The sequence below is a fragment of a genome, unplaced genomic scaffold, assembly GCF_019419815.1.
Source record: "Pyrus x bretschneideri cultivar Hongxiangsu unplaced genomic scaffold, Pyrus_bretschneideri_v1 Contig66, whole genome shotgun sequence".
Lineage (NCBI taxonomy): Eukaryota > Viridiplantae > Streptophyta > Magnoliopsida > Rosales > Rosaceae > Pyrus > Pyrus x bretschneideri.
The window spans coordinates 821,640-847,982 of record NW_025999805.1 but is presented as its reverse complement, the minus strand read 5'-3'; the positions used below and the strand labels follow the sequence as shown (position 1 = coordinate 847,982).

Here is a 26,343-nt window from a genome sequence, read left to right as displayed (position 1 = left end):
TTAAGAATATCACTCTACATATTGAAACAATCTGGGTGGATGTGATATAATCGTCTAAGTTAATATTTGATAAGTCAGGGTTATGTGAACAACGAATTATGCCCATACGTGTTCATAAAGAAGTCACATTCCGGATTTATGATCATTGCAATTTATGTCAACGACATGAACCCCATCGGAACTCCCGCAAAGCTTAAGGAAATTGTTGTTCACTTGAAATCAGAATTTGAGATGAAAGATCTTGGAAAAACTTGATATTGCCTCAACCCACAAATCGAGCATTGTTCGGATGAAATTCTAGTACATCAATCGAACTACACCCAAAAGGTGTTGTGACGTTTTAATGATGATAAAGCGAAGCCTTCAAGTACTATTATGGTCGTTCGGACTCTAGATGCTAAACGAGATCCCTTATGTCCCAATGAGGATAAGGAAGAGATTTTGGAGCCTAAAGTTCATACTTAAATGCAATTAGGGCTTTATTGTACTTGGCTCAATGCATTAGACCTGACTTCTCCTTCATTGTTAATTTTTTTTGCTAGATACAACAATGTGCCCATACGCAGACACTGGAATGATGTTAAAGACATTTTTCGCTACATCAAGGGTACACAAAATTTGGGTTTGTTCTACACCCACGAATCCTAGAGAGGAGCCACCGCCCCCTTCGATCCTCGGGTTGATTCCTACTTTATTGGGTACGCAAATGCTGGTTATCTGTCTAACCTACATAGGGCACGTTCTCAAACGAGTTATGTCTTTACCGTTGGAGACACCACTATATCTTAGAGGTTTACCAAGCAAACGCTAATTGCAACTTCTTCGAACCATGCTGAGATCCTCACCCTGCATGAAGCATTGCGTGAGTGCTTTTGGTTGAGAGTATTCATGGAACATATTCGAAGCACTAGTGGTCTTACTTCTGTCGTTGACTGATGCGAGAATTATACGCACACAAATTAAACCCTCTTTTTATCAATTGTAGTATAAGTATAAGTAGGGATCGTTCTTAACCGGGGATTAGGAGGGATTGCTAAACACTTGGAAACTGACTTAAAAACTCAAAAACAAAGTTTAAAACACTAAACTTGACTCAAAGAATGCAAAACTAAACTTTAAAACACCAAAACAAACCAAAAGACTCAAAACAGCACCAAAACACTCAAAACTGCCTTAAAAACACTTTCTGGGCAGTTTTGAGCACTTTGAGTACTTTGGACGAATTTGGGTAATAACTTGAATCAAAACACTTAGAAACACAAACTAAAACACTTTCTAACTAATTTGGACATTAAAGTAAAGGGGGATTGAGTTTTTGACGAAATTAACTAAAATGCACAGATTGTATTTAAAAACAGATTGTAAAGATGAATGTGATGGAATTGAATGGATGGGATGGCTAGCTAAGGGGTTCATCTCCACACATGTTACACTTGCATAATAAAAAGATTTCCAATTGCATTTCAATAAACCATGAATTCTCAACGCCCCGGGTTAATTAGGTCCGCTTAAATTAACCGTCAAGTTTTCCTTAAGTTAATGAATTGGATGATTGCATACGACAACCCAAAGCATTCCTCACAAGTTCCCTACATGAATTGCATAATAGAGATACAAGCAAGAATCATTAAGCAACATGAAAACTATAAGTGTTGACGAGGCATTCGTTACTATGATTGCATGAAACTTATGCCAAGAATATGTTTAACGCGATTGTTTATAAGCAACCTCCACTACTTGTGAATATAAGTTCGTAACTATTAGGTGAAACTCACTTATATTCTAGCGTCATATTCATGCATGAAAATTAAGCGTATACTCTCAATAAACATACATAAATAAGTTATCAATCAAACAGTTAAACAAATTGAATCCACAACTTATGAAATGCAATTAGAAGTAATCAAATCAAAATGCAAGCATAAACATATATTTCGAATCCCCCCTAGCCAAGGGGGGGGGTTTAGTTCCTCATACGTACAAAACAAAGAGAATTGAAATTAAACATTGGAATCGAGGAAAAGAAACACCTAAACATTCCAACAACTCATACTTGAATTGTATGAACGTTTAGGCACTCTTCTCCTCCTCTTCGTTGTAGCACAAGGTCTAAGGATAGGTTTGGAGGGATGGGGAGTTATGGATGGTGTAGAATGATGTGTTTAGGATAGGGATGGATGTAGGGGACCTCAAGGCTTCTTTTTGGGCAGAAAATATGAAGAATGGTGAAGTATGGAGGTGTTATAGAGAGGGGATGAATTTCTGGCGTGAATGGTGAATGAATTGTGTATGAATGGGAATGAATGAATTGTGGCTGCAATGGATGCTTATTTATAGGTGAAAAGGAGGGAATATGACAGCTAGGAACTTGGTGGAAATCTGAAATGGTGATGGGAGATGCATGTGGCTGATTTATGCATGTGATTAAAGGGTAATGACAGCTAAGTTATGATGATGAATGCATGTGCAAAGTTGGATGAATGATTATGGGTGCATGTGGCTGATTTATGGTGCAATGATGAAAGGCAAAGTGCATGTGGCTGATTTGTGAAGGGAATGCATGTGGAATGAATGTGTGAATGATGGCAGATTGTGTATGTGAATGATTAGGGTGAATGTGCATGTGCTTTGACAGCTAGGTTGAATAAATTAAAGGGAGTGCATGTGGCTTGGCTGGAATGATTGGAATGCAATCTGAAATGGGATGTGTTGGTGTGAATTTCTGGTACAAAGGGCCTCCTTTGGTCTTCAATTTCGTCCATCTACTTGGCTTCAAGTATATCCAATCCATTTAACGCCCCAAACTACTCCAAAATGCACCAAAATGCACCATTTTGCATACTTTGCCCTTAGAACCTGAAAACACACAAAAGAAGCATAAAGGACTAAAATAACTAATGAAACATAACGTAAATGCACGAGAACAAGCCATTTAAGTCGCATGAATATGCTCCTATCAAATACCCCCACACTTATCTTTTGCTAGTCCTCGAGCAAAACAGAAAGAAAAACAAAACAAAACGAAACGAAACAAAACAAGTAAAACACAACCTAAACCTTCCAACAATCGTCTCAGGGATTTCCAATGCACATGACATGTTAAAAATCATCATTCTCACAGATTTTAGTCATCTTCACACTTAAGTACATTCTTAATCATAGTCACCACATACTATTTCACAATTAAGCATTTAAAACCATGTTTTGAATGTAGTAACATGCCTTAGAGAATTTGCTCAATTCCTTACAAGATATGCACTCGATTTTCACTCAGATTTTCTAACTACACACCTAATCTAGTCATTTGTGAGAAGATTAATGAAAACGAACACTCACATATATATATCACAAAGAGAGCAATTTCTGGAGTTAATAAGCATGTTTAGATATGATCTCATGAATGGAATGCTACTACTTAGACGCGAGAACCAGTGACTCCATAAGCTCATATCAATTCCAAACTCCACATTTTGAAACACATAACACTCAAGATAGAAGTCAAAGGGTTGTAACGGGGCTAGGGTATTGGCTAACAATGAAAGGTGAAGGATAAACAAACATTCTTAAAGCAATAGTGAGCAAAGTATTGAATTAGGCACTTAGAATTCCCTTAAGAACGCAGAAGTCAACTTTGAACACCCAAGGGAAAATCACACAAAACTTAGGGCCATATTCAACTTTTTGGACCCTTTCTTCAACCATCAACGCTCGTGAGTTCATTCTAACTTATTTTCACTCTTTTTTTTTTTTTTTTTTTTTTTTTTTTTTCTTCTTCTTTTCTTTTTTTTTTTTGAATCTCAAAACATACATATAAACGTAAGAACAAACTTTTACTCCCCCACACTCATTTTCTTGCATAATGTAACTCAAAAGGAATTCATTTAAGTCATGCTCACTATACTTTAAGAACAAGGGTATAGGAAAGTCCTACTCTAGGCTAGGTGAGGAAAATGTGGGTAAACAAAGAATAAAGGCTAAACAAGGCTCAACGGGGTTAAAACTTACAACATATATGAAATATGGGAAGTAAGGCTATTTGGCTATGGTGGTGGTTACACAACTTCATCTTGATATGTGTTATGCAATTCAATGTCATGCTTTGAATGAAACGGATATAAGTTCTAGCATTTAGTTCTATCATGATATAATTGCATTCTAAGTAGCAACCAAGCAAGGAATAATGAGATCATGCAACAACTTTAGAAAACAAAGAATCACAGATTATAACTCTCCAAAGAAGGTAATGGCTCGAGTCTCACAGGGTTGTAGCGTTTGTTTGAGTTCCTTCCTTCAAGCATGTTACAAAAACGAATTTTTCTTTTATGATTGCATGTGAAGTCATACATTATAACCATAACCAAGCATATACCAAGAGTAAATCAAACTTTTCTCTATGTTTATAACTCTTTTTAACAGTCATGCAATTACAAACCAAATCCTTATCATTGTGTTGGAAGGTATCCTAAGACACAAACACACAAAAACGACTTAAAACACTCTTTTTAGGCTTTTCAAAACATGTTTTTCAAATTTTTATGTGATTTTCGGAGTTATAAAACAAAACATACTAAAACACTCTAAAACATCTTAAAAACACCTTAAAACAGCAAGGAACAACATTTGAAGTTATGGGTGATAAAATCCCACGAATTTGCATCAAATATACTTAGTTACCCCCCCACACTTAAATCAAACATTGTCCTCAATGTTTTAAGCATAGATTCACACAAAACATAAGTAAACACACAAAAAGCAACTAAACATACTAAACATGGCAGAATGTAGTTAACAAAGAGAAGAGTTTAGAGACGCAAATCTGGTTATATAGTGTAAATTCCATCTTCTCCTTGGTAATTGCATTGAGGCTTGGATCTTTGTGATTCCACAGGCTTACTCTTGAACTGCGCTGCTCCCATCGTTGATTTTCCTTTGTGCTACTCTTGAACTGGGCAGCAGGCTTCCTTTGGTCTCCCCCGAAGGTCTGAGCTTCATTCTCTTATCTGTTTCTTTGTTCAATCTCTCCAATTCGTATTGAAGAGGGTTAGAGGATAGCTCAGCAAAGCTAGGTAAGCAACCAGGGAATAGAGTCTAGATAGACTCCAAGTGCCGGCTGATTGCTTCTTTCACTTTGCCATGCAAGTAATAACAAAGACAAAGGAAAAGACAGGGAAAGAGCATGATATGAGATACCTTTGCTTTTGACCTTGATGATATGAGATACCTTTGCTTTTGAAGAAGCGGTGAATGAATCAGCACATGTATTTGTTGTGCTGCTTCCTCCTGGGTCATCTGTACTCCAGGCATCTGGTATCATCTTTGGGGAAGAAGAAAGAATTGAGTGTTTCGAAAGGCTTTGCTGGGAGTGCGCCCTCAGAGGTGAGGAAGAGTCGGGCATTTTCTTCAGGTTTGCCTTGCCATAAAAGATGAAAGTCGACAAATATAGGGATTTCCCAATAGCAAGTGGTGGTACTGTTCTTTTACCCTTGTCGACAAACGTTTTGATCCCGCAAATCCAGCTTTTTGAAATAGTGATGACTCTTCGATCTTTGAAGACGCCTCTTCGATTTCTGAGCAGGCGCTTTCTGAAAAGCAGAGAAAGCGTCGCCGAACTTTGCGCTTGTCGGCTAAAGACGTGTAGTTGTGATGGTGGCCTCCACGTGTCGAACGCGTTTTCTGAAAAAGCCGAGGGAGCGTCGTCGAACTTTACGCCTCAAATTCCGGCTTTTTGAATCGGTGGACGCGTTGCCTTGGCTTTTTATAGAGCTATCGATCACTGCCAACTTACACACTCTGAAGATTTCCCATTCTTGATACTCGTCTCCGGCCCTTTTGAAAATTTACTCCGTCCACCCCTTCTCTTTGAACACTTTTGAAAAATGGCAAACCCATCGAACCTTAGCTTAGAATTGAGTCTCCGCAGTGATACGGGCGTGCCGCGTCAAGGTAACGTATGGCGCCCTTCTTTCTTATCTTCTAACGGTCCTCTTACAGGTGAAGACTCCGTGATGCAGGACGCCACAACAGCTACGATAGTAGCTCGAAACCTCCTCACTCCCAGAGATAGTCAGCTGCTTTCAGGACGGTCCGATGAGTTGGCCGTTCAAGAGTCCCTGGCTCTCAGCGTTCAGTGCGCAGGCTCTGTGTCCAACATGGGCCAACGCCTCCTTGCTCGCTCCCGTCAGGTTGAATCTTTGATGGCGGAGGTGGAGAACCTGAAACAAGAGATCAAACAACTTAAGTACGAGAATAGAACTTTGCATGTGCTTGCCAATAACTATTCGTCGGGCATGAAGAGGAAGCTTGATGAGATGCAAGAATCTCAAGGTCGGATGCAAAGTGACCGTCAACGGCTTGCGTCTTTCTTCCAGGGGCACCTTTTTCCTGGGTCATCCAGCGTTCCGCCAAGTATTGGGGCCTGGAATGCTCTATATCCGATGCCTCCCGCTCCTATGCCTCTCGCTCCGATGCCTCTTGCTCCGATGCCTCCTGCTCCGATGCCTCCTACTTCGATGCCTCCTGCTTCGATGACTTCCGCTTCTAGAGTTTTGCCTCGTGGTGGGTCTTCACGCAAACAAAAACAAAAACAACCTTTGTGAAGCTCCATTTGTTAGATACATTTGTAATTTCTCGAAAATTAATGAAAAAGCTTTGTTTTATTCACTGTATTGGGTTGCCTCCCAAGTAGCGCTTTCTTTAACGTCTTGCAGCCGGACGAAGAACACAATCATGCCTTAATGGAACCCACGGCATGGAGTTGATCATTGAATGGATGATGATACTTGAAATGTTCCGGCAATGGTTGAATTTCAAGAGTGGGTGCTCTAATCATTGACATCAACAACATATTAGTCAAAAACGACTTTGGATTTTGAGTTGGTGGCTTACCTACATGCTCCAATAAGAACTTAAGTACATCCTCCACGAAATGCTTCTCAAAACATTCAAGAATTGGATCTTTGTATGGAGTGGAATAGAGATCTGTCCTAAGATCCATGTAAACTCTTTCACCAAATTGGATTTGAGTAGGTGCCTGCAATGAAGAATGTAACACACGATTAATTGAAGTGGGAATTGGAATTTGAGTTGGTGGCTTACCTATGGGCTGCAATATTGGCTCTAAAGTCGCAGCACATTCAACAAATGCACAAGGGATGTTTTCATTCAGATTGGACATTCTGAAGGTTGTGGCTGTGTGATCCACTCCAATTTCCTCCTTGATGAATTCAAGATGCTCCTCAACCACTTTTTCCTCGTGAATTGTTGGAAAGGTGTCCAAGATGTCTTTCTTCCCCTCATCTTTCATGGATTGCATGATCCTGCCAGGAAAGGGTGCATTTGGGGGAACAAAGTTAGAAATAATTAAATTTGGAACAACCTTACTTGAATGGGGTGGTGTAGGAATATTGGGAGGTTGCGGCAAGGGTTGTTCTTCCCTTGCCGTGCCTTGTGCATCCTCCTCCTCTTCGAGCAGTAGCAATTCATCCATGGGCTCATCTTCAACCATTTGTTCTTGAATTTGTTCCATGCATTCTGCATTCTGCCTAAATTGACTGTTCCACTCAGCCAACTTTTTTGCTTGATAGAAATCCTCAATTGGTCGCCAAAATGCGTCTTGTTGAAATGGTTGAGCTTCCCTGCCCTGCTCCACAGAATTCAGTTGTTGAATAACTTCCTTATAATAATTTGATATACCTGAATTTGGATGTGAAGATTGAGGGGAAGGCTGTGGTGGTGCATATGAATCCTCATATGGTTGCCAATATGTTTCTTGGTGAGTCTCCTTAGCTTGATTTTGTGAACCCTGCACCAAAGAGTTTAATTCATTAAGAATTTGATTATAATCTATTGACGAATTTGAGTTTGGTTGGGCATATTGAATATGAGGTGGCTCCCAATATCTTTCTTGTTGAATATTTTGAGGTTCCCACCACATAGAAGTTGAATGATCACTCCAATCCGAATTGTAAGTATTGGAAAACACGTTATTCCTTGATTGAAGATCAACTATATCAACGTTTTGCATTTGGGACCTTTCCATGAGCTGTGACAAAAGATAAGCATTATCAAGTGCCATGTTGTGCTTCTAAAATCAACAAAATAAAACTAAAAATATATACACACAAACGAAAATAAAACAATCCAAGAGATTAGCAAAGTTGCTAATCCCCGGCAACGGCGCCAAAATTTGATGCGAGAATTATACGCACACAAATTAAACCCTCTTTTTATCAATTGTAGTATAAGTATAAGTAGGGATCGTTCTTAACCGGGGATTAGGAGGGATTGCTAAACACTTGGAAACTGACTTAAAAACTCAAAAACAAAGTTTAAAACACTAAACTTGACTCAAAGAATGCAAAACTAAACTTTAAAACACCAAAACAAACCAAAAGACTCAAAACAGCACCAAAACACTCAAAACTGCCTTAAAAACACTTTCTGGGCAGTTTTGAGCACTTTGAGTACTTTGGACGAATTTGGGTAATAACTTGAATCAAAACACTTAGAAACACAAACTAAAACACTTTCTAACTAATTTGGACATTAAAGTAAAGGGGGATTGAGTTTTTGACGAAATTAACTAAAATGCACAGATTGTATTTAAAAACAGATTGTAAAGATGAATGTGATGGAATTGAATGGATGGGATGGCTAGCTAAGGGGTTCATCTCCACACATGTTACACTTGCATAATAAAAAGATTTCCAATTGCATTTCAATAAACCATGAATTCTCAACGCCCCGGGTTAATTAGGTCCGCTTAAATTAACCGTCAAGTTTTCCTTAAGTTAATGAATTGGATGATTGCATACGACAACCCAAAGCATTCCTCACAAGTTCCCTACATGAATTGCATAATAGAGATACAAGCAAGAATCATTAAGCAACATGAAAACTATAAGTGTTGACGAGGCATTCGTTACTATGATTGCATGAAACTTATGCCAAGAATATGTTTAACGCGATTGTTTATAAGCAACCTCCACTACTTGTGAATATAAGTTCGTAACTATTAGGTGAAACTCACTTATATTCTAGCGTCATATTCATGCATGAAAATTAAGCGTATACTCTCAATAAACATACATAAATAAGTTATCAATCAAACAGTTAAACAAATTGAATCCACAACTTATGAAATGCAATTAGAAGTAATCAAATCAAAATGCAAGCATAAACATATATTTCGAATCCCCCCTAGCCAAGGGGGGGGGTTTAGTTCCTCATACGTACAAAACAAAGAGAATTGAAATTAAACATTGGAATCGAGGAAAAGAAACACCTAAACATTCCAACAACTCATACTTGAATTGTATGAACGTTTAGGCACTCTTCTCCTCCTCTTCGTTGTAGCACAAGGTCTAAGGATAGGTTTGGAGGGATGGGGAGTTATGGATGGTGTAGAATGATGTGTTTAGGATAGGGATGGATGTAGGGGACCTCAAGGCTTCTTTTTGGGCAGAAAATATGAAGAATGGTGAAGTATGGAGGTGTTATAGAGAGGGGATGAATTTCTGGCGTGAATGGTGAATGAATTGTGTATGAATGGGAATGAATGAATTGTGGCTGCAATGGATGCTTATTTATAGGTGAAAAGGAGGGAATATGACAGCTAGGAACTTGGTGGAAATCTGAAATGGTGATGGGAGATGCATGTGGCTGATTTATGCATGTGATTAAAGGGTAATGACAGCTAAGTTATGATGATGAATGCATGTGCAAAGTTGGATGAATGATTATGGGTGCATGTGGCTGATTTATGGTGCAATGATGAAAGGCAAAGTGCATGTGGCTGATTTGTGAAGGGAATGCATGTGGAATGAATGTGTGAATGATGGCAGATTGTGTATGTGAATGATTAGGGTGAATGTGCATGTGCTTTGACAGCTAGGTTGAATAAATTAAAGGGAGTGCATGTGGCTTGGCTGGAATGATTGGAATGCAATCTGAAATGGGATGTGTTGGTGTGAATTTCTGGTACAAAGGGCCTCCTTTGGTCTTCAATTTCGTCCATCTACTTGGCTTCAAGTATATCCAATCCATTTAACGCCCCAAACTACTCCAAAATGCACCAAAATGCACCATTTTGCATACTTTGCCCTTAGAACCTGAAAACACACAAAAGAAGCATAAAGGACTAAAATAACTAATGAAACATAACGTAAATGCACGAGAACAAGCCATTTAAGTCGCATGAATATGCTCCTATCATTGACCTTCCTACAACGATATTTGAAGACAATGCAGCATGTATCGAGCAGTTAAAGAAGGGATACATCAACAAAGACAACACTAAACACATAGTGCCAAAGTTCTTTTATTCTCACCAGCAACAACAACATCAGAACATTGAAGTCAAGTAAATTCTTTCCCAAGACAACCTGGCCGATCTCTTTACCAAGTCATTGCCCAAGTCTACTTTTCATAAGCTTCTCCAAGGAATCGGTATACATAAATTATTTGAGTTGAATTGCTTGTAGTTCTCTTATTTGGAAGTTATGTCTAACTCAGGGAGAGTATCCTAAAGCATACTCACTTGATCTTAATGTACTATTTTTCCTATGATTAGGAGCATTTTTCCCAATGGGTTTTTACTACTTTACGAGGTTTTGATGAGTCACCCATCTTAGGATGATCATACTTCGTTGAGTTCACTTATTTCGTCCTGTTTGATGTTTATTTTAGACATTATGCATACTTCTCACTTTTCTCCTTAGTCTATGGGTTTTCACCTGCCTTAGGTTTTACCATAGTGAGACTTTGTGAGTTTTACTACCAATGCATACTTTCTTTAAATTTGAGACTTGCATTCGCCCGTTGTGCCGCCGACTTCATCAACTGTTCTACCTTAACTACTAAAGATCTGATGCGATGTTTTGTTTGAGTATTTACACACTTAAGGGAGTGTTGTAGTCATATTTAGAATATGAATGTGATTAATATTCTCTTTAGTAGTTAATATCTTATTAGAGTTGTAATCCTAAAAGGGTAAGGATTTAACCTATCCTACTACTATAAATAAATGCATAATGGGGTGATACAACACACACCTCACAATTAAATCTCTTTATTCTCTCTCTCTTGCCGCCGGCCTCTCTCCCTCTCTAGTCCTAAATACAGTTCATTCAAATAGGCCTACAACTAAAAGGACCTTCTTTGACTAATTTCCCTACATTTCATCCAAAATAAAAACATGTCACATCCAAAGAGCAAAAGCCATCCACTTTTGATTAAGTTTTGGCCCATTGCAGTAAATGATAATTGTAGTAACCAATTCAAAGTGAAGGTAGAAGAGGAGTTACTCATTAAGAAAATCAATCACTTTAAATCACGACAAATGGTAGAAGACTAAAATGAGATAGGTTTCTTTCATGCCTAATCTGACCTCTTCTAGTTCCCTTAAATTGAAAAAATATTCACTTTTACTTTTATTTGATCTTGAATCTAATCAATCTTAAGCACCATAGGAGCATTGAATCTAATCAATCTAACGAAATGGTTATCTAACGGTCCCAAAGGATTGCAGATGACATTCAAGCTCACAATTGCTTGAAAAATAACAGAACTAGAATATTCTCAAGGCGAGCTCAATGGAGAAGTCAGCAATAATCGCCTAATCCAGTGTCCTGCCTATATGACGCAAGGCTGTCGTCAGTCACAATTTAAATTATTAAAAAATTACTAAAAATTATTAAAAAAAATTAAAAAATACTAATATTTTAATACGAATTGCCTAGACTATTCAATTTAGAAGTGGAGATGCAATTGGCGATTATTGTTCATTTAAGGGGATTGAGTTGCCTATTGCCTAGGGGCTGTGCTACACTGGAAGTGCTCTCAAAAGCTTTCATTATGAAGCAAACTGTCTATTAATTTCAAAAGAAAACGTAATGGGCGGACTTGATAGTGTAAATGGGATTCCGCCTTACAAATGATTTCTTGGGAGGGTCTAATTTCTCCAAGCTTGTGTGTTCGATTCTGTTCTGAGAAAGTGAGAGGAAAGGACAGACATTTCAATCCAAGAAAACGAGGTTTGTTAAATCATAAAGAAGCAAACTTTCAATTAATTCCAAGAAAACGAGGTTCAACAGAACATGATCAACTAAGCCAGTAAAGCTTAATGAAATTATGTAAGGAAGTCAACAAATTCTGGAGCAACAAGGACTTGAGCTCCCTTCTCCCCCAAGAAAGAAATAAAAATTCATAACCACTTGATCCAACCAGGCCGTAATCCCTCATAAGCAGGAATAAATATCCAAAATCCAAAATAATTTATACTAAATGCATCAGTGGAAATGCTATTGATGTCGACACTGATTCCATGACTACGGTTGTTATGGTGTCTTCAATGCTTGAAAAGTTTCATCCATTGTTTTAATCTTATTGATGGGTACAGGAGGTTTCTTTTTAGACAGTGGGATTGCAACATCAAGCACATCAACAGAGAACTGAACTTTGCTGCGGATTATTTGGCAAACATGGCTTGTTCTTTCGATCTGGGCTTAAATATTTTGGAGACTGCACCTAGTTCTCTTTCTTGTATTTTGGATGATGATAAGGAAAAGCTCATGCCTGTATCAATATACGTAAACATGTATATATGCCCTAAACACTGCAATTCATGCATTCGGTTCTTGTAGTTTCTTCGTGACACGCCTCAATATTTCTTCGTTGGAGGAGATGACAGGTTAGAATCGATGCTCCATGCATGTTTGATAAAACAAATATAGCACACCTCAAATACCAAAACTGGCCTTCTATTATAACAATATCCTTACTCTTTCAATTGGCTAATAAATACATTCATGCATACAGAATAAAAAATGAACCATATATATATATGGTGGCCACAAGATTTTAGCTATAGATCGAAAATGCTGAAATAATTCACACTAAGACGATGAAAGCGCAACTCATGGTTGAACCTCATTTGTTTCAGCTTGCTCGGCTTTATTTCACTCTCCGTTTCCACGTTGCCTAAATGACAATAACAAACCAGATACAGACTATTAGCTTAAACTGTAAATCAATCAATAATTGTTTAAAATACGATCATTCATGCATGCATGCATGAGGGTGGCATCCTCTTGAGACTAAACATTGAAATCAATGACCTGTATCTATTGCTTGAAATCCAGAAGCTATGTCTAACAAGTTAAAAGAAGATTTGATGCCTCCTATATATTGATAATTATCAACCATGAGTTATATATAGGCAGAAGGAAAATACATCATGAAAAATTGTATATAGCTTTGCAAGAAAGATATTCAATACGAAAATTAGCACTCGTGATATGTTCGGATCACATTGATGATTACTTCTTTAGTACAAGTGGATCCTACATACCCATGTATGCTTCACCTCAATTGGAGAACCGGTCAATGAACGATGTGGTATAACAATTTTCTTTTGTTAACAACAATAGTGATTAGTGAACAAGATTTTTTTTTTTTTTTTTTTGTACATTGATATTTTTACACTAAGGGGAGAGAGAGTTCGGCTAAGCCATACAATGGGCAACCTAATTTGGTATCGAATTTTTCATCCACGAGATTTAAACCTAAAACCTCTCACTTCCAAGTGAAGAATAATACCACCAGACCGTAGTACTAAATGGCAACAAGAAAATTATTTTTACAAAGCTATATATATGTTTGGATCCAAATATTCACCATCGGCCCGTGCAATCAAGGCCGTTGAGTGAGCATAGCTCTCAATCGTCGGATGAAAAAGTAGAGATAATTTTTGTCATTATTAAAGGATAATATTATGGTTTTTATCATAATAATTATCTTTTAATATGAATTATCCTAGCATCTTCTTCAACCAGGTAAATAGGGTGCGAATTATATCCCGGAGCAAGTGGTACAGTTTATATTGGGATTGGATATGCTGCAATATGATATTAAAGATGATTGCTTTGGGTGATGATGAGACAAGCCTAGAAAAGCTAGGTTTTGGTGGTGGTGTAATGATGACCTAGGAAACCTAGGTAGGCTAGGCTTTTCTTGTTTTTGCATGGTGATGGAAGTAAGAGTTTCTGCTGAAGGTTTTTAATGAGATCAGAAGAAGCCTAGGTGGGCTAGGTTTCTGATGTGGTATGGTAAAAACCTAGATAGGCCGTTGCTTATCTAACTGACGAGTTTGAAAAGTCAAGGATCAAATCCCACGGATCAATTTGAAGGATATGCTTCAGCTCTGCAAATTAGGATTGCAGTGGGACTCTACAAAATTATTTGGCCGCGCCACACAACATTTTCCTATAAATACAAGACTCGGTGCAATGGAAGAAGGACCTTCAATTCAACACACAACTGCCCTGCGCAAAACCTCTCAAACATCTTGAGATTTTTTATTTTCTTTTTCCCGCCGACACATCTTCAGTTTGGATAAACAGCACTGTGAAGGCAACCGGCGAACACTTTCAGTTTGGATAAACAGCACTGCGTCGAGGCCGACTAGTTATCTATCCAAGTCTCGGTCGAGAAAGGTTTCCGAATCCTTATTGGCAGAGGTCATCTTATTAGCCTTCTCGGCGAAGTAAGGTGTTACGAGTTACGACATTCGGCGCACTGAACGCCGAGTGATTTTATGATTGGATACTCACAAGTGAGTTTCAGAGTTCGGCATTCTGACGATCGAACCACATTCACCATCAAGACATACATCACCTTTGAATACTTATGTCCATACAGTCTAGTGTCGATTCGACGTGCTTATACTCTCACGAATATAATCACTGCGACTGAATCCGTCGTCGACGATTTGTGAACTTCGCAGAACTAGCAGCCTTATCTTCAAGCTCGAGAATCCAAAGGCCGAGGTTTGTTCCTTCCTCGGCCGTAGTCGCAAGATAAAGAAGTCAGCAACGCGCTCAATGCAACATCAACAAATTTTACTCCTCGGCCGAGCTCGGCCGACGAGTTGGCACCCCCCGCATTCAACCGAAGAACATAGTTAGCTTATTAATTACTCAGTCTGCGCGCCATGTAGGCTTTGTAATTTTTAGGGTCAACAATATATAGCAGTGCATGTAGGTGTGAGAGGTGAGTTTTAAGTACTGATTTAGGATCAAACTAAGAGAATGCAGCAAATTAATCCATGTTGATAAAAAAAATGCATGAAGGAAAACAAATGGTGATAAAAGCATTATATGTACTAACCGAAGTCTTCTTCGAACTCCTTTTCGATTGATTTCTAGAAAGAGAAACCAGGCTATCCAAGTAGATCAAAATGCTACCAACTTTGTCAACTCCACGAATTGGTAGATCCCAGAAGTTTTCATCGTCATCAAAATTGTACATTAGTAACCTTTCGCCAATTACCATCAAATCATGAGTTTTGGTCCAAAAGCCAGAATGAGACAATTTGTGATAGGGGGTGGAGACTCTCATTTTGGTCCAAGACTCCTTAACTCCATGTTCCTTCATCACCCAAAATTCATTGTACGTTTGATCATGATTGGCGTCGACATTATGTGAAATGCACAACCATTCTCTGAATAGCCCTAGCTCGATTGGAGGGCTATTCTCGATGGAATATTCCGGAGACAGTTGAATTTCCCGAACTTCCTCCTTTGCTAAAACGAGAGATACAATGACGGAAGACTCAGCTTCATATTCGCCTTTATTCATCAACCAATGAAGTTCGCCATTCAGATGGATCCCGCGTACTTTAGTACATTCAAAACAATTGAAGTTGTCGCGAATCACCCGCCACGAATTGGTTTCTAATGTATAGACACAAAACTCGATTCCGTGATTAATGTTGATCCGCCCGCAGACCACCTTGTGTTCATCAGTGGAGTGATCATATCCGAACCCACAGAGGCTCGAATAGCGATATGGTTTTGGTGTCCTTGGTAGTATCTTGAGTTCCCTGGTTGCGGGGTTAACCAAATGTAACTCCTTGCTTTCATGTAACTGGCACAACAACAAGCCATTGCAGTAACAAATTAACGAAACCAAAATATCTCGCTCTATGCTGTAAACAAAGGCGAGCTCAGTAGCCGTCACTAAACCATTATCACCAACGTTTTTGACGCGATTGTTAAGATATACATCCCGATTGATAAACTCGTCAAGGTACGAAAAGTAGAGGGATCGATTTTCAACACCAGTAAATACGAGCCTTCGTCTTTGATGCATCACATCTTTATACTCAAAGGCTTTGTTGAAGTGTACTTTAACAAAATCATGGTCGGAGATAAGAGAACGCCACGGCTTTGACACGCACTTAAACCGGCATAAGGACTTCACCGCTAGCCTTGAGAGAATGTTGACTATGATATCTGAGGGAAGGACATTAGGGCTTTCCGTAAGCTGGTACTCCACCTTCACGTGCCTCACGTTCATCGATCTCTTCACAAAAAGAAAACTGGTTTATGCTTGGTTGCTACTTATACTCCAAACCCTAAGAAAGCTTTTGAATATGTACGGAATTGAATGCAACATTAGTTCTGTTGTAGAAAGGGCGATGACGGAGAAAAACTTGGTAAAAACGATTTAATACACCGGTTGTCTTTGTCTCACGCAGCGTATGACAAGATAGGAGTGGTTTTCGCGTGACGAAGGCCGCATTGCAACAGGTGGGTTTGTTGGAGACAACTATGGAGATTTGGTAGGAATTGGTCAAGTTCTACAAGCAGAAAGTGTGGCTTGTAAAGTTTAGTTTCCTATCATTGTGGAGTCAGACTCCAATATTGTGCTGTGCAATCCTGACCAGCCATCCTAAAGCCAATCAACCTCATAACTGTCATTAACATTACATCTTGCCCTTGCTCCTGAAATCCTGAACATCAAAACAGATGAAAATAAACTAATCTCGTGAAGAATCAAAAACAACCAATGATTTAACCTTCGCTTAGCTTTTGATTTTGCATTGCGCTACTAGTGTACAGTGATTTACAGAGACAAACAAACACATACTAGTATACAAACTATCTGCTTGAAACTAATGGTCTGCTGACTGATGTCGGTTATCCTTCTACAAACTCAACATCGCTCAATATTCTAAGTCTTGAATTGGTGGAGAGGATCTCAGAATTCTTGAGTGTAAAGCCACGAGGAAGTGGTAAAGGTAGTCCTTTCCAAAGGTATAAATTCAAATACGGCACAACAACAGTTTTGAGGATTGTTGACAATATGGCCTGCAATTTAAACATCTTGGTCATATTAATATCAATGAAGCAACTACTTTATATTTGTAAAAGCAGAATGTAGCAGGAAAAGATGAGTCAAGTTTTCCCTATGAGAGTTAATAAGCCACATCGTCATAGACAAATCTGACAAAATGCATTTTAAAATATTCTTCTAGTCCGTAGACTTCGTACTAACATTCACCTTAGAAATTATCACCCCAAAAATAAAAGGAAAACTAATGAAAAGGGCTTGAAAACTTTGAGTTTTAATGATAAGGACAAAATAAAGGGTAAAGTGAATAGTACCAGATTTGACTTTTTAGTGTAAAAATGTGGTTTTTCGTTAAAATGAACAGTACCACAGGCTTTTCGTTAAAACTCCCAAAAATAAAAGGTAAACATTCGGCAGAGGGTATCACTAATTTTTTGGCTTACAATTTGATACGGGTTCATGAGTACTCACAATTGGGGCTCATTAATGAGCAATTAAGACCAAGAGGTCCAAAATTCACTAGGACCCTGTACTGTCTGTCCTACTTGATGTAAGAGAAAATGTTTATATTCCAAATATGATCGGCTTACTGAACTCTGTTACCAAACCACTTTTACAATTCTACGTGATGCTGATTCTGTTGGCCTACAAGGCTACAACCAGATGATGTGCTCTTTAAAATACATTAGAAGCTTAAAACAATGATTAAAATCAGTTCATAAAGGAAATTACCTGAACGAGCCGCATGTGTAGGTTACCAATTTCACTCCACTTCAAGGAAGCTGTAATATCATTCAATTTAACAATGCCAGCTAGTTTGTTCATCGAGATCTTTGGAGAACATGAAGCATGAATCTCCTGCACCACCAAAAGGCATTTGGAAAATCATAACAGACGAGGGAATAATTGTGCATAAAACTAATGAGGACACATATTCCGATGAAGCATACCAATGATATGCAAGCAACTGATATTACTTCATCATCATCCACGACACCAATTGTCACATCAGAGTAAACAGTGAAATCAACGCCATTGTTCGCAACTCTTATTATTGGTGGAGAAGATACAGAAATATTAAGTTCCATATCTTTATCTGGGTACTGCTTGTACAGTTGAGGAACAATGTGTTTCCACTGAGCAGTGTTCAGAAGGGACTGATCTGGTATCTTGTTGATTGTCCGTTGCATATAATTTGCCTGAACAAGACAAGGGGAGACAAAAATAATATGTTAATTTAACTATGCAATTTGGTCTCTGTAATATAGATGTATAACAACACAAGGGTGCAAATCAGGCAAGGCAGAGGTCAGTTTTTGAATGCTCAAGTAAGATATGGTGTGAGAAGTTAATAACTTAAGACAACCTTAGTGGAGGAGGAAGTATAAAGTGAAGAAAGAAACAAAGATCATTGTTAAGAATGGAGCGGAAAAGCAAAATCTTACGTTGTAGAAAACTAAGGACACTGAGCTAAAGACATTTTCATGTAATGATATCTCAACCATCTTAGCTGGAGCATTGCAGGGAACAGGATCTAGTGAACCTTTATTGTATAAACTGGAAGCAGAATTATCATCAAGAGCCGTGAAAAGACCATTTATCTGAAATTCAACAGAAGAATTACTCAACACAGGATTGCCCACAAATGTAACATTCAAAGCTGCAATATCATCCAGTGCAATTTGTTTTGGAAGCGATTGTAGTAAACTGTCAAGCTTCACTATTCCTTCTCTGACTTTATTGGAAATATTATCTTCAACTGCAGAAATTATTTGGCCTTTAAAGGCATCCACTAATCTGAAAACCAAAGGTAAGAGGATCAACTACAATACATTGGTATCGGAGAAAAGATCACAAACCTTATGGGTGGACCTTATGTAGTCTTAATTAATACAGGTTCAGAGGCTGAAATGACCTTTAACCGAAACAAAAGAGGCACATAACTCTTTATCAAAACAAAGTTAATTAAGAGGATTGCATACCCTTGGTAAAGCCAAGATGCTCCACCATGTAACTTAATGGCGATATCTTTCACATAGCAACCGCATTCCAAAACAGACAGCTTAAGAGTTCCTTCTTGGTCCTTCAAAGCTAAGGTAACACCCACTTCCATACCTTCAACCTTTTTCAGAAGCAACAGCACTTTATAAGAATCAAACAAATGGAGGGGAGAGAGGCTTCAGAATAAGATTTCTATGAACATGTTCTTAGTTTAATTGGTTCCACTCCTCTACCTTGTTCCTATCAAAATTTTGACCTCAACGAAAATCTCTCTTCACTCAGTGATCTTCGAATGCACATAATGCATGATAAACTACAATTTATTACAGCAACTGACCACGGAACCATTTTCCGTACCATTAATTTCTAACAGTTCACTGTTACATCTTGTAAAATTGTGCGATAATATCAGTTTCTACTTAATAGTTCTGTTGAGCTTCTCCTAATGACAATTAGATATACCTTAGGGCCTGCACAAAAGTAACCAACCGGAGACTTCCTCCTTATTTGGAAGTTTTTCGGTTTGACTTGGAAACATACTCCATAGACTTAAACCCATTTAAGCCAGATATTAATGATAACAGTAAACAAGACTGCACATTCAACTCCAAGCTGGTCACTTCTCACTGTCCTCAAGAGGCAATGAAAATGCAGTGGGTGGCTACCCAAGGCGAGACGCCAAGGGGAGGTGCATAAATTCAATCTCAAGTAGAATTGAAACTACAAATTTATGACAACCAATTATCACAGAAGTACAATCTACCATAATCCTCCTACGCCTTGGTTCATAATTCAATGCAATTAAAGCAAGAGAAAAGTAAGATAGCATTTCTGAGTTGGTCGGTGTACCTGAATGGAGGCATCCCCACTATCTGAAATATCAAATAACCAAGTGCTATAAGTATACTGCCAATCCATGCTCAAATTTGCAGTGGCTCCTGAAGCAATTAAAGCAATACCAGAGTCACCAGTCTCCACATATGAAGAGCCAATTTCCACATTGTAAATTAAGATATTCGACAGAACAATATCAACTTTGCCAACAAGTGGGATTTTGATAGACTTTTCGATTTCGGGCAGCTGAAGGGGGATTATGGAGGAAACAGCCTGTTCTATCAGCAAGTCCTTGGTGAACTCAAGACCCTTTCTGGATACGACCACAGGATATGAATCCTTCTTCTTGGGTAGTTGCAGAAACCAGAAAAAGTGATGAAATTATGAAGAAAATTGCAGATTTCATTGACTTTGGGAAGGAACCCATCTCAGATAATGGCTAAATTAAGCTACTGCAGCATGCGCCACGGAAAATTTAGAGTGAAAGGCAAGAAATTTTCAGAAGAAACCCATAAACATAGTTGAAAAAACTGGTTAGATTTCGGCAGAGGGTAATGGAAATACAAAAATCAAGTTGCTCAAGGAGTGGATGGGGAAAATGGAATTTTGGGTTACTGAGGAAAATTTGAATTTTGACTGGGTCGTCAATGGTGATGAATCAGTGGAGAGAATGAGAGAGCAACAGGTGGGAATTGTAGAGTTTGGGTGGAACAAGTTAGTTGGTTGACGTTTTGGAGTTTTCTTCATTATGTGATGGGTAGTTTGCACTTGTGGCTGGACTTCCGGAGGAGTTGCACAATAAAAACCTAGGAGCTATCCAGGTGCCGGGTTAGGATTTAGGGCCTGGGCGGTTAAACAGAGCCTAGACAAATTAGGCAAAGTAATTTATTATATATAAATAAGTGCTTAAGTGCTTATTTATATTTAAAAATAAGTATATAATTGTATTGTGATATATCAATTGTAAAATAAAATGTCATGTAGATTATAACATATTGAAAACATGAAGAATAAATATATAATGAGTATTCGTACAAGTATTTAATAAGTCTTTTATATTTTATTAACAAAATAAAATGCAAAACAAAAGTTATAAATTTTTTGTCTAAATGAAAGTCAGATCTAAACAGACACTTAAGCAGGCTAGATAGATGCCTAAACGGTCTAGGCGCACTTTCCTAGTTTTCAACCACTAAAAACAGTGCTAATAACATATCACCATTTATTGGACGGGCCACCACAATTCCGTTAAACCCACTGCAAATAAGTTGTTCTGATTACTAATTTGGTAACTAAATTAATAGAACCCAGTCCGCATCCACTTCAAAACCGAAGTTATGTGCACACTTTTTCCATTTTTCATGTAAACTTCTTCATAATTCTGGCTCTTGATTCTCTTAAAAAGAGGGGTATCTATGTTTGTGTCAAAAATCCGACAATGTCGACGACTCGGAAGGGGCTTTGACTACAACCATTTTGGAGCTTGTCGCGTGTTCGATAAGATGGTAAGTAGAGATGTGTTCGTTGAGGGGGTTTTTACTACTTGGAATGCGATTATTGCAGGTCATGGGTACAACAATGGGCGCATTCTTGCTCTCACCATAAGTATGCATATGTTCACCATACACCTAATCATCTATCTCGTGTCCATGCTCCACTCAAGAACAAAACCGGATGAGTTCACCTTATCTATCCATCGCTACAACTTCATTTCGTATCTTTTTATCAATATGCACTCTCCGTAGCAATAGCGGGTGATTTAAGATGCTTATCGCCATCGTAACAGTTGAAATTGGTGTAGCTTAAAACATCATTCTCAAGTTAAAAGAACAACCAGATAATCGTAAAGAGCTTTATTGCCCACAAGGACAAAAATAATTGTTTACCATTTGTCCCTAATTCAATCAAATCCTTCTATTCAGGTTCCAAAGGAAGCAATAGTGTCCGTTTCGGAGACCGTGTGTTTCTCCCTGTTCCGACAATCACAAGGAAAACGAAACTATAATTCATATAACAGGCTAGCCAATGCACACTACTCTGACATGTACTAAATGAGATATGGTAGAAGCAGCAGGCATACAAGAAAAGCAAACCCCACAATCCAAACCAGCGACGAACAGAAAAGTACAGCTTTCTCCAGTCGTTGGAGGACTCAAACACAAACGCTCACCCCAAATTCTGTATATCATGTGAGAGATCCTCCATCCACCTTGTCTGTATAGGCTGTTCACGAATTAGGCTCCTGGATAATGACAGGCAGTCTTAACCAACCTCAGAGAAAGTAGTCTGGTGCAGGTTTCTTGGCAGGCGTGCCTCTTGACTCCTGCATTTTATCACCATCTTTTAGCGTAAAATATAAGAGAAGTGGGACAACAGGAAAAAAAAAAAAAAAAAAAAACAAAGACAGCGGATACACTCACGGTCCATGCCACTGAATTGAGTGTCATTCTTTCGTACATTTACAAATTGCAAATGTAGTACCAAATCATACTAATTATTTCAATATAATCCAATTCAGAGACTGCATTTCAACTCTTTCCAGATTTTATTCACAATCATGTTGAGTAGAATCCTTCGAACAACCAGTGCATCTTTTTTTTTTTTTTTTTTCACTGGCTGCATGATCCCACATAACACCAATTACAAGTGGACAACACGAACAAAGTTTCACGGTGCTGCTCAAAATAAAGAAAGTTTCCCATTTTCAAGAAAAATCAAATTTTTGTACACACCTGTGGAGCAGCATCAAAGACACGAAACTGCTTATTAAGATTTTCATCCAGCTCAAGAATTGCAGCTACATTACCACATCTGCAACAAACCATCGTTGAAAACTCAGTATAAACCTTCAAACTCCGGAAAAAAGGGGGAAAGGTTGGTTGCAGATTCCTAACTTACCTGTAACAGTAATTTGGTGCTGACCAGACAGTTACTATCTGGTTATTGAACATCCATTTATACCCTTCCATTACCAACTGATGGGCACGGCATATATAGTCAATGTTGTTTGTGATGGTTAAATGAGGTAACAACACTGCCACCAAAGAGGAAACCAGCACCACGCGGACTCAAACCCCAACCGTCCACGATATCTTCAGGATCTGACCAAAGTAGGTCACACATGCCACCATCATGAGGTACTTCTTGCTTCCTATCAATTGTTCGTATCTGCCAACAGAACATGTTGGTCGGTTAGCATACAAAGAGGGACTAAAAACTAAAGAAAACATAGTAACAACTCAAACTCAAAAAGGATTCTCGAACCTGGTCCAGGGTTGTAATGGCAGGAGACAGACCACCATGTACACTGAAAATCTTATTTTCGATGAGAGCTGACAGACTACATTAAACCACCATAAAAATTCAAAATCTGTAAGGAGAAACAATATAGTATGCCCAAGTCTCGGTCTCTATTGGAAGCAGTTTAAATGAAGACTAAATTAAACTGACTAATGGTGTGTAACAGGGTAAACAAAGAGTTTACTTTGACGATGTAGTACTTGCTTCTAAACAAAGGATGCATAGATAAACTTATAAAACAGGACACCTACTGAGTTGAATGTGGAACGGTGGATTAAGTGCTAAAAAGAAAAGACACTGAGAAATATGGCAATCTAACAGCTGGAAAGAATTTGAGAAAATTAACGCATTAAATTAAGACAATTCTAACAAGTTTTTGATATGGGAATTTTGTTAAAATAGTGTAACGACAGTAACTGTTTCAAGCAACAAATAATGGCAACATCCGGTTATAATGATCTCAACATCCAATTTGGATGAAATTTAGAATGAATTTTAATAACTTTTTCTCCTTTTCTATACATACATTTGAATCCCAAGATCTATTACAATCCTGCCCCACCACCTGCTACCTCAACTAAGGCCAAGGGGATCCTTTCCAAAAGAAAGGAATGGTAATTTGATAACTAATACAGGGTTTAATTAACAGATCATAATATCCTATGATCTCTTTCAAAAGAAAATAAACTGTCATAACCCACTATGAAACTAGATTTCCAATACGAAAAAAATAATCTGTCATATCCTTCAACAGAAAAAACTTATGTGATAGAAAAGGGAAAACCTCAGATAATCGAATATATCCGTGCAATATCTCCAAACATTGACAGATCCATACTTTCGTAGACATTCATCGTAGAATCCATACACCTGTCTAGAAAGGATAACTCAGTAAATATTCTGAATGGGTAAGCACTAAACAGTAGGCACCAGTAGAAGAGACTTAACCTGTGTGATCTGACGGCTCTCGTGGTTTCCTCTAATAAGAGTTATCCGATCTGGATATCTAACCTGAAATAATTATTTTGTGTTAAAATAGTAAAAAAAGAATGAAATAAAGTAATGAATAAACCATGAAACACTTAGATGAACAGCAAGAATAGATGCACAATCTGTAGATATTGTCAAAATCTAGGCTATCTAGCATCACTATGAAAATGTATCCCTATCCATTAGCTATTCTTCTACTAATTCAGGTAGGAAATTCGTAGCAGTAACCTTATCTGTACTAGCTTACAGTTCTAGTAAAAAGAAGTTTTTTTTTTTTTTTTTAAAGAGAGATGTAATGTTCCACTTCCTTTCCTCAACCATCATGAATCAATATTTGTGTTATGTACCCTTCAATCCAAAATCAGTTTACAAAAAGCTTTACGAGAGTTCAACAACCAAAGACTTGTGAGTGAACTATGATAAGTCTTTAATGCAGTTGTATCATTTGGAAGAAGTTCTATCATCTATAAGAAGCAATAGTGGCATGAAAATGGAAAACATAATACTAAATATCAAGTACTAAACAAATTTTAAACTTTTCATTAGCAACTTAAAGACATTGCGTGCTCTTAAGACCAAAACCAATACTCTTAAAAACTTGACCCAAATCAAGAATCCTTGTAATACTTGAAAGTAGCCTTCACATCGACAGTTTCACTTATTTAGCTACTTTGATTCCATCATTTTATTTTCCGATTCTTGCACTACTGCATCACTGTGTGGTTTACAGTGCAGGAGATCTATGACATGGAGTTTGGTGTACTATACACAAACACAATCTACTGAAATCAAACAGATCCTAAAATTTTAAAATAGGGTTATCTTTTGAAGCAATATAAACAACAATGTACTAGAAACTTTTGAAGAATATGACAAACTCTTCAAATGTACATAAAAACATCAATCGCCTTTAATGATATAAATAGCAAGCCGAGTATCTTCAAATGCCAAAGAAATCAGGAAAAGTAGAGAAGAATATAAGCATGTCACCTTAAGGGCAAGTAGGAGTAGAAATGTCTCAACGGAATAGAATCCTCTGTCAACAAAATCTCCAAGAAACAAGTAGTTAGTCTTCGGGCAATCACCTCCTACTTTGAAAAGCTCTTTCATGTCATAGAATTGCCCATGGATGTCGCCGCATATCTATTCATCAAAACATAGAGAACAATAATAATTAATCAGCATAAAGCCCGCAACATTCAGGATTTAAATACTTCGTAATAAGCACAAATTATAGCGAAAATATAGGCCGCTCGTCAACAAAGTAAATGGTAACTACTGTTAATGCTATATATCGCTCCAAATTCTAAACCCTACACGCATTTCTTTCAACCATTTGATTATCCAAGTAAAAATAGGAAAACCCAATTGAAATATCATTCTAAAACCCTTAGCTATATCCTAGAATCCAACACTATTTTACCGTTTTTTCTTCATAAATTCGGGTTGCAATTGCATAAAAATTGAAAAATCAAAGACAAACCCACTTGTCTCCAATTAAACGTCGAAAAACATTGCCAAATCAAATCCATCCCAAACAAATCAATAAATCCCCAAATAATTATCATAGTACTACTTCGTTGACTAACCGAAAAATCCACTGAGCTCGCAATTTCATACATACATATATATATATAGAGAGAGAGAGAGAGAGAGAGTACAGTGACAGGAGCATCGACTCTCTGAACGTTGCTCTCTTCGACGAGGATTTCCATGGCTTTGAGGCAGAGAGCCTTCACCTCCGACTCTTTGAGAGGCTCGCACTTCTTCAGCTGCTCTATTTGCCGGTCTAGGTCTGACATCTCTACCCCCTCCTCTACTTGCTCTTTCTACCCTACCACCTCTTCTCCCCTTCCTCAGCCCCACGCCGCCCCGACAGCCGCCGGCACCACCAACCCTCTCTCTAACAGGGAGATAGTGAACTTGTAAATCTCTCTCTCTCTCTCTCCCGTCCTCCACAACCTTGTCTCTCACTCGCACTCCCTTTTTTTCTGCGGGCTCCTCTCACTCTCAGCTCTCCAGATTTTTTTTATTTGAGTTTTGCCCACTTCCAACTTTATCTTTTGCTAAATGCCCCCATCTAAA

The 26,343-nt window shown here is 38.1% G+C and overlaps 3 protein-coding genes across 3 annotated transcripts in view; all 3 read right to left on the bottom strand.

Moving 5' to 3' along the window:
• Positions 1–16,714, bottom strand: part of LOC103951470 (F-box/kelch-repeat protein At3g06240-like) — a 34,522-nt gene extending 17,808 nt beyond the window's left edge. Inside the window, exon 1 of the mRNA XM_048573308.1 lies at positions 15,166–16,714. Within this exon, the coding sequence (XP_048429265.1) occupies positions 15,166–16,356 (1,191 nt within the window). The 5' untranslated portion in view covers positions 16,357–16,714. The remainder of the gene's footprint in view (positions 1–15,165) is intronic.
• Positions 16,715–16,849: 135 nt separating this feature from the next.
• LOC103951424 (putative BPI/LBP family protein At1g04970) lies at positions 16,850–20,801 on the bottom strand. Its single transcript, XM_009362784.3, is given in 7 exon segments — positions 16,850–17,150; positions 17,866–17,991; positions 18,084–18,332; positions 18,579–18,930; positions 19,116–19,255; positions 19,984–20,295; positions 20,297–20,801. Coding segments are annotated over 7 exon segments (1,449 nt in total). The 5' UTR covers positions 20,396–20,801; the 3' UTR covers positions 16,850–16,979.
• A 1,353-nt stretch (positions 20,802–22,154) lies between these two features.
• Positions 22,155–26,271, bottom strand: LOC103951426 (serine/threonine-protein phosphatase PP-X isozyme 2). Its single transcript, XM_009362786.3, is given in 9 exon segments — positions 22,155–22,291; positions 22,701–22,779; positions 22,867–22,976; positions 22,978–23,136; positions 23,233–23,308; positions 24,053–24,138; positions 24,217–24,279; positions 25,249–25,401; positions 25,920–26,271. Coding segments are annotated over 9 exon segments (918 nt in total). The 5' UTR covers positions 26,061–26,271; the 3' UTR covers positions 22,155–22,240.
• Positions 26,272–26,343: the final 72 nt, after the last annotated feature.